The sequence below is a fragment of the Myotis nattereri genome (assembly GCF_964212035.1).
Source record: "Myotis nattereri genome assembly, chromosome: 16".
In the NCBI taxonomy this organism is placed as follows: domain Eukaryota; kingdom Metazoa; phylum Chordata; class Mammalia; order Chiroptera; family Vespertilionidae; genus Myotis; species Myotis nattereri.
The window spans coordinates 53,186,006-53,202,440 of record NC_138091.1 but is presented as its reverse complement, the minus strand read 5'-3'; the positions used below and the strand labels follow the sequence as shown (position 1 = coordinate 53,202,440).

Here is a 16,435-nt window from a genome sequence, read left to right as displayed (position 1 = left end):
GAGATTAAAACCCAGATTTCTCGTATGAGAGCCTGAGCCAGCAACCAACATACTCTAACTCCTAGTCTGTACTTACATGATTTTTTTTTATTAGAGAGAGAGAGAAACATTAATGTTTCATCAATCAGCTCTTCTGCCCTGACCTGGGATGGAGCCTGTAACCACTCCAACCAATTGAATCACACCGGCCAGGGCAGGAATTACATGATTTTTGAGGAGGGCTTGCATGCTCACTGGCTAGATGGATATGAAAGTGGTTTTTTGTTTTTTAGCTTTCATTATTATTAAAGTTTTGAAAGTTTACGCCAAGCCTTTAAGAATGGAAATATTTTAATCCAAACAAGTGGTGTGCTTCGAGTTTTTGTGATAAGCACAAAAATCCATGCCTTTCTAGAAGAGAAGAACTTATCTCTGGCTTTTCATGAAAGCCCAGAAGAGCGGTTAGCCAATAATATAAACTTCTGACTGGGGGGAGGAGGCTATGCAAAGAGGAAAGTAGTTCAATTTTACGGAAATACTGAACAAGATCTGCCTTGAGAAAACATACATGCTTTCCTATTATGATTTTGTAAGCAGTCATTCCTGAGCCCTCCAAGTGTGTCTGCATTTGTTGCAGGGATAGATTTACCCAGACAGGTGGAAGAGCCATGACTTAAGGGTATAAACAGCTGCAGAGCTCTGGAATAGTCTTGATAGCAAAGGATGTGGCCATTCCCAGCCACCAGGCATTAACAGCCTTAGAACAGACCTTCAAATCACGACTATAATTTTGGTCTAGTGCATGCACCGCCCATGACAGCTAAATATTAACATTAAAATGTAAAGAATTTCCAGTCGTTTTAAAAGGGATCATCTTGGCGTGCTTTCTGTCGCTGACTTAATGTTGCTGCCCTGGGACTGTCAGGTTTTCACAGGAGATACACACTAGGCACTCAATAAATGTCAATTTAGAGTAGTCCTTTTCATCCATTAAGGAGCATGCCCTCACTGTCCCACCATAACTAAGGCAAATAAGTGCGTGGTAACGACAAATCTGCCCTGCACTGTGGGTTCCAACTTACCGGAGCGAGCTTCTCCTTTGTCAGGTAACTTTTTAGTGACAGCGAGCAGTACTCTACCAAGCATGGGGCAGGTTTGTCCTTTGTCCAATCATCTCCGAGATTTGAGGGTGGGGGAGGGGGCACTTCTCCAGACCATCCCTGACCAGGAAGCGGGCGGGCTTAGGTTGAGCCTGGACCACCACAGCCCATCGTGAGGCAGTACGATGCTTGGCACTCTGGGGAACCAATAGGTACGCAGAGAGCTATTTGAATCGGCCAATGCCAGGAGGGCGGGGGCGGGGTTTACAAACCCTATAAAAGCGGTGGCCGGCCCAACAGGCGGTGGCGGAGGCTTCTGCAGCGGTCGCGGTTGGTGGGGTGGGGAGCTTCTCTGCGCCCCTCGGGCCGGATCCTTTCAACTCTCTGGTGCCGCGCCAGCCTGTCTCACTCCTCGGCGTCATGACGACCACCACCACCTTCAAGGGCGTCGACCCCAACAGCAGGAATAGCTCCAGGTGAGGCGGCGGGTCCGCGCCACGCGGGACTCGGGGTCGGGAGGGCCGCTGCCCAGCGGGGCCACGCGGGCCGAGTTGCGGGTCGTTGGCGGTAACGTGCCCGGGGCGTCTGGCCAGGCGGCGGTGCTCTGTTACCAGTCCCGCCTTTGTGTCTCCCCGCGAGCCCCGCACGCTGCCCCGCCCGACTCCCTCTCCTCTCATTCATTCCTGCCCGGGAGCGAGGGGCCGGAGGGCCGGGGACTCGCCCTTAACGCGCCGCGGGTTGTAAGTTGGGCTGTACCGAGAGGGTTCGCGCCCTCCTCTTTTAAGCGGAGCCAACCCGTTCCCAGGGCGGTGGTCTTAGCCCCCGGGTGCCCGGAAAGCTTAGGGGCGTCTCGGCCAGGCTCCATTGTCTCACCCCCGGGCCACGCGCTCCTGTCACTTGCTCGGGGCAGGTGCGGCCGTGCGATCGGCGTGGCGATCAGATTCCGCGGTCGCAGCCAGCGGGTCCGGCGGGCTTCTCCCCACTGGGGCCAGTCTGGCAGGTGGCATTGGTGGGCAGGCAGGATGGTCATCGCGACCCCCAACTCCTTCCTTTCCAGGACCCAGCCGTCAGCCAGCCCTTGCCAAGTGCCTCCCTTCTGCTAACAAAGGAAAGACCCCCGCTCCTTCCCCTCCTGCGCCCACCTGCGAACGGGAGAGGGCGTGTGCCAGTCCGAGTGGGTTTTCTGTGCTCAAACCTGCGGACCTCGGTCTTTGCATCCCACCTCTTGGACGTTTGTTAAATGAGTTCATCTCTGGCCCCAGTTCCCTTGCAGGAGGAGGTTTCCTGTTCTTGGGCGGGGCCGGAGACATCCATTGTCTCTTCCGTGTACTATTTCCACTTGGGAAGCGGGGCCTTTCTGGCCACTTAGACCACTGCATTTGGGGAAGGGGCACTGGGTGCCGGGTTTGGACCGGGACCCTTTTCCAAGCGGTTGCCTAACTTGGCGGAAGGGTTTGGATCCGGTGGAACATGCCCACATTGTCTGGGCTGCTCTCTGAGGTGGGATCTCCGGGATCCTTGCTCACGGCTCGGAGGGAGCTTAGCCTCCGCTTTTTCTGGGCATCTATTCTTCATCGATGGGGATCTGCAGTCATGTGTGGCCAGCCCTGGGGTCCTGAGCAAGTGGCACAAAAGGGAGCCATTTTGTGGGGCTAAGAAGACAGCCGTGAAATAGCTGTGTCTCAGGGGTTGGAGAACTTGGGGACAAAAGCAGGCCTCAGCACTGAGTCTTAGGAGGAGCTTTGGAAATGACATTCCTTTTGAATTCATTCCTTTCCCTTTCGCAATGGAGAAAAAACAGGAAAGATTTTTAAAAACAAAATTAGTGGTTCCTGGGAGGCTGGGGGGGCGGGGGTTGTACACAAAATACTGAAGAGGGTCACTCCCTCTTCTGTTGTCATCCTTCCAATGAGATCATTTTTTTCAGAGGACACTGGAGCGAATTGAACCTTGGTTTTTCCGTTTGTGCCACGGGGTCAACTTTCTGCGGGTCAGAATGTAGTGGTTGGAACGTTCATGTGTAAAAAATCTGAGGTTTTTAGCCTTTGGGGTTGAGTTCGGTTTGGTGCTTCATAAAGAATTTCGGTAACCTGGTCAAATGAATCCTCACACTAGCTTTTGATATGTATATTTGAAATGTCCAACGGAAATGAGTTTTGGTTCTGCACAGTAAGTGTTGTAATTCATCTTTTGTCATCAATTTCTGTCCAGTATTGTGATCTTGGGACTGTAGCATTGTCCTTTTATTTACTTCCTGCTTTTCCTTCTCCCGTAATCTCAGCTAATGCTCTTAAAACTTCTTTTCTCCCGTAACATCCTCCTGGCCCCATAATTTAGTCTGTTAGGAAATGATCTGCAAAGATTATATGGGAAATCTAGGATTTAAAGAGAGAAGAAAGAAAAAGTAATTTTTAAAACATTGCTGTCTGCAGTACGTGGAGACATTTGTGTTGTCTCAAATATGTAATCCTGATTTAGTTATCATGTGTGTTGCTCAGAAGGAATAGTAGGGCCTGAAAGAGTAAAATGGATATAATTTCTGTCTTATGATTCAAATCCTTTGTTTGGGGATGTCTGGCTGTTACAAATGGGCTCCACAACACTGACGTCATCGGAGTAGGTACTACCTGCTGTTAGAGCAGGAACACGGACCTTTAAAAAGTTGAAATGGTCAGAGCTTTGCGTTTTGTTTTGTTTTAAGCTGGTGTTTGGGTACTAGTTTCTTTTTTTTTTCCCCCCCAAGGCTGAAAAATATTTCCCAGCCCATTAGGGTTCTGAAGATTTTCATCTGGCTAAAAATTCATAAGTGTTTAATTATGATGGTAAGGGAAAAAAATCATTAATCTCTAGGCCCTAGAGTCTAGGGAATGAAGGGGGAAGACAATGAAGCAAGTTAACTTTTGGGGTACAAATGTTGAAAACCTAGTCACTTCAAACTTTAACATGAGAGAAAGCCTATTAAGAATTTATACCTTTAATTATTACTTAAACCATTTATACCAACGTAAAATTATCACCTTTATAAAATGTATGCCTGAGCACACATAATCTAAGTGAATATTTAATATCTGAGATTAAAAAAGAACACCCACAAACCAGTGAGGTTTTAAATGTTTGACATAAGAGAACACAATGGATCTCCCCGCCCCTCCCAAGGGAAATATGACACTAGAGGCCCGGTGCATAAAATTCATGCAGGGTAGTTCCTTAGGCCTGGCTGGCGATCAGGGCCGATCAGATTGCCTGCCTCCCGGCCTCCTCCTTCCTTTGCTCCCTCAGCGCCCCACCACTGCTGCTGGTCACCCGCCATGTTCCGCCCCGCCCCCTGGTGGTCAGTGCATGTCATAGCGGGCGATCAAACTCCCAGTCTCCCCATAGAACTCCCAAGGGGACAATTTGCATATTAGCCTTTTATTATATAGGATTTTTATTTAGTATAAATTGGGTACTGAATTTTACTATGGGCAGACACAAATATTAGATTCAAGGTAGGACACTAGAGGACCTACATAAGAAATATAAGACAGTTTAAGATTAGGAAGCAAGAAAACAAATCAGAGCACCAACTATGTGGGTTTGTAGTGTAAAAAGAAAAATGGCCTTGTGTGGTTCCCCTGTATTAATGCCAGGAACTGGGGATTTGGGTTTTGGTCATATCTGTGTCAGTTAACTAATGTTGGGCAATTTATTTGGAACTTCTCAGGGCCTGACTTGGCTCCCTTAAAAATGAGGCTGAACCCTGACTGGTAGCTCAGTTCGTTGGAGTGTGGTCCCGATACAATATGCCTAGGTTACAGGTTTAATCCCTGGTCAGGGCACACACAAAAAAGAGGCTGTTGAACTGGATAGACAGGGATTTTTCATACTTTTGAATCTCATGGCACACACAAACGAATTACTGAAATTCTGCAGCACACCAAAAAATATATTTTTTGCTGATCTGACAAAAATAATAGATATAATTTTGATTCATTCATACCGGAGGGCTATTGTTGTGTTGGCTGTTGTCATTTTTTGTTTGGCAATCTAAGGGAAAAGAGGTCAGGGCCCCTGACTGAATAGTCAGGTATTGCATGTTTTAAAAATTATTGCCGAGACACCAGCTGCAAATCGCTGGGAGAGAGCAGTCAGAGCCCAGCAAATTACCACCCGAGGGCCAAACCCAGCTGGCCTCAGATCTTGACATTTATAAGTGGTTGGGGAAAAAAAAAAAAGCCAGAAGAATATTTCATGACTTGTGAAAATGATATGAAAATCAAATTTCCGTGTCCGTAAGTGAAGTTTTATTGGAACACAGCCACACTCATTCATTTTCACGTTGTCTGTGGCTGCTTTGTGCCACGTGATGGAGTTACATAGTTGTGCCAGACTGCAGGACCCACAAGCCAAAAATACCTCCTGTCTGGCCCGTTCACACAAAGCATCTCTAGTGTTTTTACCTCAGGTTCCACCTGCTACTCTTTGAGATCATGGAGGAGGTGAAGGTTTAAGAGTCACTGAGGGGGCCTGGCCAGTGTTGCTCAGTGGTTAGCATAGATCCAGGAACCCAGAGGTCATGGCTCCATTCCAGTCAGGGCACATGCCCAGGCTGGGGGCTCGATCCTCAGTTGGGGGCCTACAGGAGGCAGCCATAGATGTTTCTATCTCTCTATCCCTCTCCCTCCTCTCTCTCTAAAAATCAGTTTTTTTAAAAAAGAGTCACTGAGGGAAGGGTGGAGAGGGCACTAGGTAGGAGAAATATGAGGTGGAGATAAGCCAGAACTGTTTGGGGAACAGTGAAGAAAGTGGCCTGACTGGATTGGTGAAGAGGGCGGTGCTGAGAGGAGGCCACATTGGCAGTTGGAAAAGTTTGATTTCCTTCAGTTCTGCCGAGGCTTAACCAGACCTTGCATCTGGCTTGTGGGCAGCAGGACTAAGATCGCACAGGGGAGCCTGGTGGGGAAGGACACAGGGCAGGGCAGGAGATCATAGCCCTTGGGCAGGAAGGGCCAGTGTAAGGGAGCTGAGGCCAGCGTGTTGCCTACAGCCAAGGGGGCAGGAGCCCAGCTCAGGGCTTCTGGCTGAGCGGCGCTCCCCCTGTGGGAACGCACTGACCACCAGGGGGGCAGCTCTTGCATTGAGCGTCTGCCCCCTGGTGGTCAGTGCCCGCCATAGCGACTGGTCATTCCGACGTTCAGTCGATTTGCATATTAGTCTTTTATTATATAGGATGTAATTGGGTTTATATTTGTTCTCTAACCTTTTTTATTCACTGGGTTTTGGGTAACTTTTTGTATCTACTAAAGGCAAATCCCACTGTAATGTGTATAGCTTCCTGTTGTATGGACAGACCTTGATACCTAACCTCCTACTATTGGATAATTAGGGTATTTCCAACTTTTCACAGATTAACCTATTTATAGGGGTATCCTTGTACATATGTATGGTTATCTACTTAGGATAATTTCTGGAAGTAGAAATGCTGATTCATATAAAATGTAAACCTAAATAATTGATACACATATCAAAATGTTCTTTAGAAAATTTGTACAAATTCATGCTGGGAATTGGCATTTATTTTCCATCTTCACTAGTCTAATAAGCAGAAAACCTCACAAAACTGTCATCTTGGTGTGTTTTTTTGTTTTGTTTTGTTTTTTAGAGTTTATTTGAACCAAACTAACAAGATATGCAGGGGAGCAAGATCTCAAATGCTCTCAACTATCATCTTGTTTTAAATTTTATTTGCTAATGAGGTTGAATTTTTAATATTTAGAGGCTACCCATATATTTTAATTGCCTGTTAGTACTGTTTGTCATTTTTTTTTTGTTATTTTTAAAATAATTTCTTGCTGGAGCCGGTTTGGCTCAGTGGATAGAGCGTTGGCCTGCGGACTGAAGGGTCCCAGGTTCGATTCCGGTCAGGGGCATGTGCCTTGGTTGTGGGCACATTCCCAGTGGGGGGTGTGCAGGAGGCGGCTGATCGATGTTTCTCTCTCATTGATGTTTCTAACTCTCTATCTCTCTCCCTTCCTCTCTGTAAAATATCAATAAAATATATTTAAAAAAAATAATAATTTCTTAAGAGCATTGCATTATATTAGTGATATTATTCTTTGTCAAACGTGCATATTTTTGCCAAGTTTAATCTGCCCATCTCATGATTTCTGGCTTTTATCTTGTGCTAAGAAAGAAAACCCTTTTCTTCAAGACTAGGACACATCCGTACTTATTTTCTTCCAGTATTTTTGTGTATATATATATATATATATATATATATATATATATATATTATTGATTTCAGAGAGGAAGGGAGAAGGAGAGAAAGATAAAAACATAATGATGAGAATCATTGATTGGCTGCCTCCTGCATGCTCCCTACTCAAGCCCGCAACCCAGGCATGTGCCTTTGACTGGAATTGAACCTGGGACCCTTCAGTCCGCTGGCCAATGCTCTATCCACTGAGCCAAACCGGCTAGGGCTGTTTTAGTCTTTAAATGGAAATATTTGGCTTAGCTGGAACTTTTTGGTAAATGAAGTGAGTTAGGGATATATATATATTTTGTTTAATCAAAATGACTAGCCAGTTAACTCATTGCAGTTTTCCCCACTGGCAGTCTTTTTGAGAGAGAATGCTTTATCTTGACAGAATTCTGGGAAAAAAAGATCAGATTCTCTCATTAAGTGATAAAACATTTAATGAGTAGATTTGAACAACTCACTTAATAAGCTTGATCTAGTAGACATAGAGAACAGTGGCAAATACACTCTCTTTTCAAGCATATATAGAGAGATTTACAAAATTGACCATATATTAAGCCATAAGGCACATTTCATCAAATTTCAAAGGGTTCATGTCATAAAACTGTTGTCTGTCTGTGTTATAATTAAAAGCTAAAAACCAATAAGCTATAAAGGTCCCTATACTTGGAAACTTACAAATGAACTTCTAAATAATTTATGGGCCAAAGAAGAAAATAATGGACATGCTAAAATATTTAGACTGGACAGTAGTTTAAAAAAATCAAAACTTGCCGAAACCGGTTTGGCTCAGTGGATAGAGCGTTGGCCTGTGGACAGAAAGGTCCCAGGTTCGATTCCGGTCAGGGGCATGTGCCTGGGTTGCGGGCACATCCCCAGTGGGAGATGTGCAGGAGGCAGCTGATCGATGTTTCTCTTTCATCGATGTTTCTAACTCTATCTCTCTCCCTTCCTCTCTGTAAAAAATCAATAAAATATATTTTTTTTAAAAAAATCAAAACTTGGGAATGCTTTCAGTGGGGTATTTAGAAGAGAATTTATACCTTAAGTGTTTAATTTTTCGTTTATTTTCTAATATAAGGAGCTTAGTTTACAAATGACAACCGTATTTGTAAACTTGGATGAAATGAACATATTCCTAGAAAATGGCTTCTTATTCAAACTGACTTAAGAAATAGAAACCAGACCTCTCCTGTCTCTAACAGAGGAATTGAATTAGTGGTTAGAAAATCTTTCCATAAAATCATCTCCATTTTCTGTGTTTTTGAGTTTTTCTAGGGAGGGGACAAATGGGTCAGCCTATGGCAGGGAGATTTGGAAATGTGAAAGTACTATATTCGTTGTTGAACAAAAACCCATAGGTGGTGTCCGCAGGTACATGCGTACAGAACATGCCGCGAATTTTACACTTAATGTCTCATGGTGACTTTCTCCCTGTGGCTAGTCACTTGCGTTTACCAGTGACAACAGTGAGGTCCAAGTATATAAACAGGGCTCGCCTGTGATGTTGAGATTGGCGAGATGCTTTATTATTACCTTTGGTTGGCCTTCTAAATTGATTAGTTAACTTTTAATATGAATGTTCTTCCTTTTTTTATTTCGTTGAAAATAAAAATGGAAAAAAGTAACAAGATGTGTTTCTAAACTTTGCACATATAGGGTAGGGCAAAAGTAGGTTTACAGTTTGTATGGAAAATAATACAATCTCTATATATAAAAGCCCAGCGACCAGAACGACGGAACAACCAGTGGCTATGAAATGCGCTGTGGCAGCCAACCGGCCTGATTCGGGCCCCAATCGGGCCCTCCCCCCTGGCTGCCCCCCCCCCCCATTTGCCCTGCCCCTGATTGGCTCCCCCGACCCCAATTGTGGGCAGGACCGGCTGGCCAACTGCCTGTGGCTTCTCCCCCTCACCGACCCGGCCAGACTCCCCCCCCGCCCCCCCCCCCCCCGCATGAATTCGTGCATGGGGCCTCTAGTAATTAATAAATAATAATACAGATATAAGAATAAACTGTTTTGCATACTCACAACTGTACACCCACTTTTGCCACACCCTGTATTTCCAGCTAAGCCCAGGAGGCAAGGTCCCTGAGGTCTCTGGCCATTTCCTAAAAGGAGCCGCCAGCCAGGCTATTGTTTGTGATAACTTCCCGGCAGCCTTGTGTGATAGACAACCTTACTAGAGATATTATAAAGCTGCATTTTTGTTCTTAACATCCAGCGTTGAAATTATACCCCAGGGAATCAATTTGTCGTCCCCATTAGCACCTTTCTTTCGTGGGAGGGAAGGGGAATGAATGGGCTGGGGGAAACGGTTCCTGACAACATTTTTCCTAGGAATGTGTTGGTATGGTTTGACGTTTCTCTTTTTCCATTTTCCTAGGGTTTTGCGGCCTCCAGGCGGCGGATCCAACTTTTCATTAGGCTTTGATGAACCCACAGAACAGCCCGTGAGGAAGAACAAAATGGCCTCTAGCATCTTCGGGACACCCGAGGAAAACCCCCCTTCGTGGGCTAAGTCGGCAGGTATGGCTTATGTCTGATAGCTGGTCAAGGGGAGGACCCAGCGCGAAACCACAGCTGTCACAGGGCTTGTGAGCCAAATCTAACTTTATCTTAAAGAGATAAACAGCAGTTAAAGCTCCTCATTGGAGGAAAGACTGGGACCAAGTCTCTGGAAATACTCAGAATTTATGGGATGGATCAGAATAAGGAGCGACGTCGGACAGGGTTACTCAGTCCCTCTGCCAACATTTTAAGCCATCACTTAACCTCCCTCACACTGTTTGCTCATTTTGGAATACGAGACTAACCTAAAATCTCGCTTGCTAAGAGGGTTTGCTTTAGGTATACTATTATGCTCCTCAAGAAAGTGTCTTTTGATTCAGGTGCCAAGTCCAGCGGTGGCAGAGAAGATCCTGAGTCGTCTGCACCCCAGAGAAGGAACTCCTCGGAGGCCAGCTCTGGAGACTTCCTAGACCTGAAGGTCAGTGTGACAATCGGGGAAGAGGCCAGGCTTCGAGGACATTTCGGTTTAGAAATCAGACTCCCCCCTGTCGTTCTAAGAGCTTCAGTTCTTCCACTGCAGTTTTCCATAGAGGTTGTTGGGGAGGGACTGGGCAGTATTGGTGGATGACTGACAACTGAAGAGAGGGAAGTCAGAAAGTGAATAAACGTGACCTTGCTGTTCTGAGTCTCTTCAGCCGTTAGGATTGGCCTCTACCCCTCCGCGCTGATTTTAGTCACATCACACTCACTTCCTGTGTATCTCAGATATGGCGGTATTTCTGAGTTCAAGGACTGTTTAAATTGTTGGCAACATTGTCCAGTTGTTTTGAGCTGAACTCAAGGACTGTAGCACCGCCCCAGAGTCCCCAGCTGTGTGTCTGGAAAGCTGGTAGAGTGTCCTCTGGAGTAGGGATTTCAGGGCACATGGAGGCGTCAGCCACCTGAGTGTGGGAGGCTGTGGAAGGGGCTTTGGAATTGTTAGGTGCCTGTCAACCCCTAGGTCAGAAGCAAGAGAGGAAGGACAGATTGACTAGTTTCCCATTCTGATAGAAGGGCCTCTGAAATGCTAATTGATAGAGGTCATCAGTGTAGATGTTAAGATTTTTTTAAAAATTTATATTAGTTAGATGTTAAGGTTTGCTAAATTTTGGGTGTGTAACTGGCACCGGGGCAATTTGTCCAGCATTGTCCCTGGTTGAATAAAGGTTGCTTGTGATGCAGCCTGACACTGCCCTTGACCGCATCAAAATGAAAACACTTGGTTTCAAAGACGTAGTAATCTCTCTGAACTGTGGCTGCTTTATTTGTATGTTGCAAAATTAAAATCCGGAGTAAAATTTTAATCTCTTTTCTTTTCCAGGGAGAAGGTGACATTCATGGTGAGTACTATCGAAGCCCAGATTTCTGGTTCTGTAAATGGTTTTAGAATAGAGTGGAGCGCTGGCCAAGTGACTCAGTTGGTCTTGTACACTGAAAGGTGGCAGGTTGATTCCCAGTCGGGGCACATGCCTGGGTTGCGGTTCCATCCCAGGTTGGGGCATGTACTGTGGGCGACCGTTGGATGTTTCTCTCTCTCCCTTTCTCTCTAAAATCAATGAAAGAATAGATTGGAATTTTGATTCAAGGCACCTCCTGGGAAAGAGATTGGGGACTGCACTCTAGCTTTGCCCGAGTGCCAGCATACTCTGGGTGGAGGGAAGAAAAATGAACAGGGAAGTGAGCGAACATGGCCACATTCGGTACGGCCAGCAGTGAGAGCAGTGCTAGAAGTGTGTGAGAAAGGATTAAAAACCAGCCCTTTACAAATATATGTACATTATTCAGGCTGGTATTTGTTACACTTAGTGAGAGCTTTTTAGTAAATGGCTCTGGCAGTTCAAGTTGGCCCATGGCATTGAGCTTACAAAGGTGGTTTGATATATATATATATATATATATAATCTGCTTATTTATCGAGACAGTGGAAACCCGGTGATCTTATAAATGGTGATTTAGGGGGCAGATGTAAATTTTCATCCCTGTGGAAATGAGCTGTTGCCATTTAATTAATTTAATCTGTGAGGTAGTTATTGGCATTTCCCTAACAAGTGCCAGAGAAGTCCTGACAAGTGTGATGCGGAGTTGACACACACCAGGCGGCGGCAGCGGGTAAAAATGGACTCGGTGGAATGCAGCTATCAGGCCCTCCGGTCCTGCCGGGGCTGCCTCGCGGCCTCTTCCTGCCATTACATCCTGTGCTGCAGCCTCCAGGGAGTCAGATGTGAAAGAGCCACATTCCTCTTCTGTCCTCTCAGACGGTGCTTTTCTTTTTTTAAATATTTTTATTGATTTCAGAGAGGAAGAGAGAGAGAGAAACATCAATGATAAGAGAGAATCATGGTTCGGCTGCCTCCTGCACTCCCCACTCTGGGGATTGTTAGAAATAACGCGAGCCCCCAAATTCAGGGGTCCTGGTAGAACACAAATCACACTGGGAGGCAGGCAGCAGGCAGGTGTCTTTACTTCTCCGCAGAAGGGAGCGCACTCATGATCTGGAAGCACATTCATGGTCTGGAAGCACGCACACCGAGCAGGTGGTCTGCCGGCTTTATAATCCCTGACCCACGTGACCTGTCCCTTGCTCTTGATTGGAGCTCAGGCGCACAGTCTTTCGTGATTGGCTAATTTAAAAAGAGGGGTTGGCCTTGGCTGTTTCAAGATGGCGGCCCCCAGGGGAGCTGCAAACCATGTGGCCAACGTGGCGGCTGTCTAAACTGCTCGTTGGCAGAAAAGATGATTTGTTTATTCTCACAGGATCGAGCCCGCACCCCGGGCTTCTGCCCTGACCAGGAATCGAACCGTGACCTCCTGGTCCATAGGTCGATGCTCAACCACTGAGTCCTGCCGGCGGGGCTCAGGGTGCGTCTCGACGGGGTGGGGCGAGCTCTGAACGGCTGTGAGCGTAACCCAGGCGCATGCTCGTTGGACACATTCCCTGTGCCCGGGCTGAAGATCGGTTTGTTTTTTGTTCATGTCCAATTTGTGTCACTTGAAAAGACTGTTCTGCAGGTAAAATATCTTCTAGGCTTTTCGATTCCACTGCTTTGTGTAATCCTGCAATACTTCCACTGTGAGGCCTTATTTAGCCACAATCCTGACTCACTAACTTTGGCCAATGAGTACAATTGGGGATTTGGGGAGCCTGGAGAGTGAGATTCTTCGGGTAAATCGCACATTGAATTGTGTAGTATGACAAGGCCTTCCTCTTTTTTTCTCCCAATGTCATCCATTTTGCCACCTGATTATTTTGTGTTCCTGATAGCTGCTACTTTCACTTTATTTGTCGTAAAATGACAAAGGGCCTGATAATGTAAGGCACATCTGGTGGAGTAGAGGTCAACCCCAATTCTGTTGCCAAGTTTACTTCAAAGCCAAGCTATTCTGCTCTGTTTAAACAAAACAGATTTTGTTTGGATATAAGGAAAATTGCCTTCGTCTTGTGGGCAATTACACAGGAGTGGCCACAGGGAGGACTTTGGAAATCTATAAGAAAGAGGACATGAAGGCCTGCTGTTTTTAATCTCCATATGTGCTGTTTTTTCTCTTCGCTTTTTTTTTTTTTTTTTTTTTTTTGGTATGCTGTTACCTCGTTGTGAAAGAGAACAGATCCATTAATAATAAACGAAAGAAAATGGGTGGAAATGAGCCTGACTGAGCTAAAAACCACTCTGTGGGAATTAATTGCCATGGTAGCGCTGCAAGGTAATTTTGTGTCCTTTAGACGTGCCCGTTAGCTGCTTGGCCCCGACAGACAGTGGAGAATCAGGCAGATGTGTACAGCGGGGAGGCCAGGCCATGTCCTCGCAGCAGGAATGAGACCGCTCGCCTGTTGGCTCAGCCTGAGTTCATGCTCTGTATTCATCTATTTTGAATTGTTTTTAAAAGGTGGGTTTCGGGTGTTTTGTTTGTGTTTGTAGTATATCGGACATGTTCTCTTAGGTTATGTAAGGGACAGTTATTGTGGGACTTGGGTCCTTGATGGTGATGCATGTGATCCCGTTGCTTGCGTAACAAGAGTGTAGCAACAGGAACCGAAGGGTAGCCGGCCCTTTCTCCCCCAGCTTCAGTTCATAACCGTAAGGGCTGTCGTCTTGGAAAGCCTCCTATTAGAGTTTTACTTGTAGTTCAATACTATCGACCATTATGTGTGTCATATCATGTTACTTCTGCAGAATGTTCCAGAAATTCATCAGATGCCATGTGACTAGCAGCCGTAGCTTGTGTCTGAGATTTTAGTGTGTTTCTGATCCAAGACCACTTCTCCCTTGGACTTCTCAGTTTCAGTCGGCTAAATAAAAACTTGGTACAAGTGGTTTTAGGAACATGAACTTTTAATGTTTGGTCTTTGAAGAACTTAGAGAAACTATGTATTTTTTCAAAATTAGAACTTTTCATTGGTGTCCAGTATGAGTCCATATGGAGTTCCTACATAGTATATAGCAGAACCAATATTTCGGCTTTACTGCTTCCAGGCTTTGGAACTCCCAAACTGGGAGGGAATGAATGTCTTTAAGCCCTGGCTGGGTGGCTCAGTTGGTTGGAGCGGCATCCCGTACATCAAAAGGGTGTGGGTTCTGTTACTGGTCAGGGCACATCCATAAGTTGTGGGTATGATCCCCAGTTGGGGTACATACAGGAGGCAACGGATTGATGTTTCTCTATCACCTCTCTCTAAAGTAAAGAAAACATATCCTCAGGTGAAGATTGGAAAACTTTTTTCTAAGTTTATGGAAGCTTTTCTCCCATGTCTGCTACTAAAGGTGCCTCTGGGTGTGATTATTCTAAGGCAGGTATTAGAATACTCAACTGAATGTGGTCTAACACTGAATGAAATCAGATCTGGATTTTCTTTAAATATTAAAAATCGAACATGCCTTAAAACTATGAAACTCTTCTTAGAGGTTTCCTTCCTCAGAAAATTCTGAGTTTTTTCTCTTGCAGTCTTTGAATCAGTGACGTCTCTGACTTTGTAAACTACCTGGTTAAGAATATATGCTTGTTGGGAGTTTCACAAATCAGCCAGTGAATCAATCAAGCAATATCCAGGATTTTGGACAATACTACACTAATTCTAAACACTTTAATATGGAAAGTGCCCAGTTCATGAGAGATGGGAGTGACCTGGTTAATGGAGGTGTTATTACAAGCCAGTAGGGGAAAGGTGGACTCGTTAATAAATGTTGATGATGGTACACCTGGCCATCTGTGTAGTTAAAATCAACCTCACCCAGTAATCATGGACATGTAACATACAACATGAACGCAGTAACATTTCCCACCCATCAGTCTGGCAAATATTAAAGCAAGGAGGTTACCAAGCGGTGCATATGCAAAGGTGTCAGGTGGGCATACATTGCTTTGATGGAGGGTATGAGGTGGGACATGGCACAGCCACTTGGGTAGGTGCTGGGTAATGTTTGCATTACAGTTTTGTTTGCAGTGCTTGGGCTGGTTGCTCAGTAGAAGACTGGATATATTAAATACACACACACACACAATAAAGCACTTCAATTAAGCAAGGTGAATTATGACCATATGTATAAATATGGGTAAATTTGCAAAAGAGTGAAAAAAAAGGAAGTTGATATTGTTTATGTTAAACACAGGGAAAACAATATTATATGTCACGTGCTGGATATAAAATACACGTAAAATATGCCCAAAACAAACCCTCTGGGGATAGGGCGAGGAGACCCACGTGGAGGTGGGTTAGGAGTCAGGGATCTAGAGCTTGTCTGTGATGTTCTCATTTACAATATTCATCTCTTTCCTGTTTGTGTAATTGAGAAAAGAACACACACAGAGTGAGGCCTGGGGACACACATGGCCAAACACAAACCGTGGTAAATTCCGGGTGGCGGGGACATGGTTGGCGGCGGCGGTTTGCTTCTTTCTGTCTCTAGGTATGTTTTGAATCTTCCTAAAAAACAAACAACTTAGATCCTTCAGATTCCCTGGGAATCGCTGTTAGCCTTCATTTCATTCTGTCTCCATAGAAAACGTGGACGTAGACTTGCAGGCCAGCCTGGGGCAGAGCGAGGAGAAGCCGGTGCCCGCCGCCCCTGTGCCCAGCCCGGTGGCGCCGGCCCCGGTGCCGTCTCGGAGAAACCCCCCTGGCGGCAAGTCCAGCCTGGTCCTGGGCTAGCGCGCCTGTCGGACGCGTCGTTTTGTTTGTCTGTCTGTCTCCTCCATGCTTGTGAACTGCACAACTTGAGCCTGACTGTACATCTTTTGGATTTGTTTCATTAAAGAAGAAGCACTTTATGTACTGCTGTCTTTCTTTCCCCTTTTTCTTTTTGAAGAGCAGGTTCCTCATCTGTCCTGCTCCGGTCTGTAGGCCATGGCATGAGTGCTCCTATAGTAGGTTGGCGGGAAAGCCTTTGAACCTCGTCCCGTGTTTTTAAAAACAAGTAATTTGGTTCCAGATGTATTGGAGGATCTTTTGTACTGAGGTTTTTAAAACCCTTTTCTTGTCAGCTTTACTTGGGTTTACCAAGCCTTGATCAGACAGGCCAGTAAACAGTCCACAGGCACCATCCCTACAGCCCCCACCCCCGCCCCAGG

General features: G+C 45.6%; 1 protein-coding gene across 2 annotated transcripts; it reads left to right on the top strand.

Moving 5' to 3' along the window:
* Positions 1–1,390: 1,390 nt before the first annotated feature.
* JPT1 (Jupiter microtubule associated homolog 1) lies at positions 1,391–16,135 on the top strand. 2 transcript variants are annotated; one of them, XM_081109516.1, is made up of 5 exons: positions 1,397–1,555; positions 9,708–9,850; positions 10,213–10,310; positions 11,193–11,211; positions 15,868–16,135. In XM_081109516.1, exons 1-5 carry the CDS (start codon positions 1,500–1,502, stop codon positions 16,014–16,016), a joined length of 465 nt encoding a protein of 154 aa, XP_080965642.1. In that variant the 5' UTR covers positions 1,397–1,499; the 3' UTR covers positions 16,017–16,135. The 2 variants fall into 2 exon arrangements, with proteins under 2 accessions (XP_080965643.1, XP_080965642.1); XM_081109517.1 differs by lacking the exons at positions 11,193–11,211; positions 15,868–16,135 and adding an exon at positions 15,659–15,833 and having other exon boundaries at positions 1,391–1,555; positions 10,213–10,314.
* Positions 16,136–16,435: the final 300 nt, after the last annotated feature.

Bases quoted from the DNA above. Each gene is read 5' to 3' on its own strand.
- JPT1 (XM_081109516.1), top strand. From the start codon at position 1,500: ATGACGACCACCACCACCTTCAAGGGCGTCGACCCCAACAGCAGGAAT. The intron at 1,556-9,707 runs GTGAGGCGGCGG...CCATTTTCCTAG, and splicing joins AACAGCAGGAATAGCTCCAG to GGTTTTGCGGCCTCCAGGCG. The intron at 9,851-10,212 runs GTATGGCTTATG...CTTTTGATTCAG, and splicing joins TTCGTGGGCTAAGTCGGCAG to GTGCCAAGTCCAGCGGTGGC.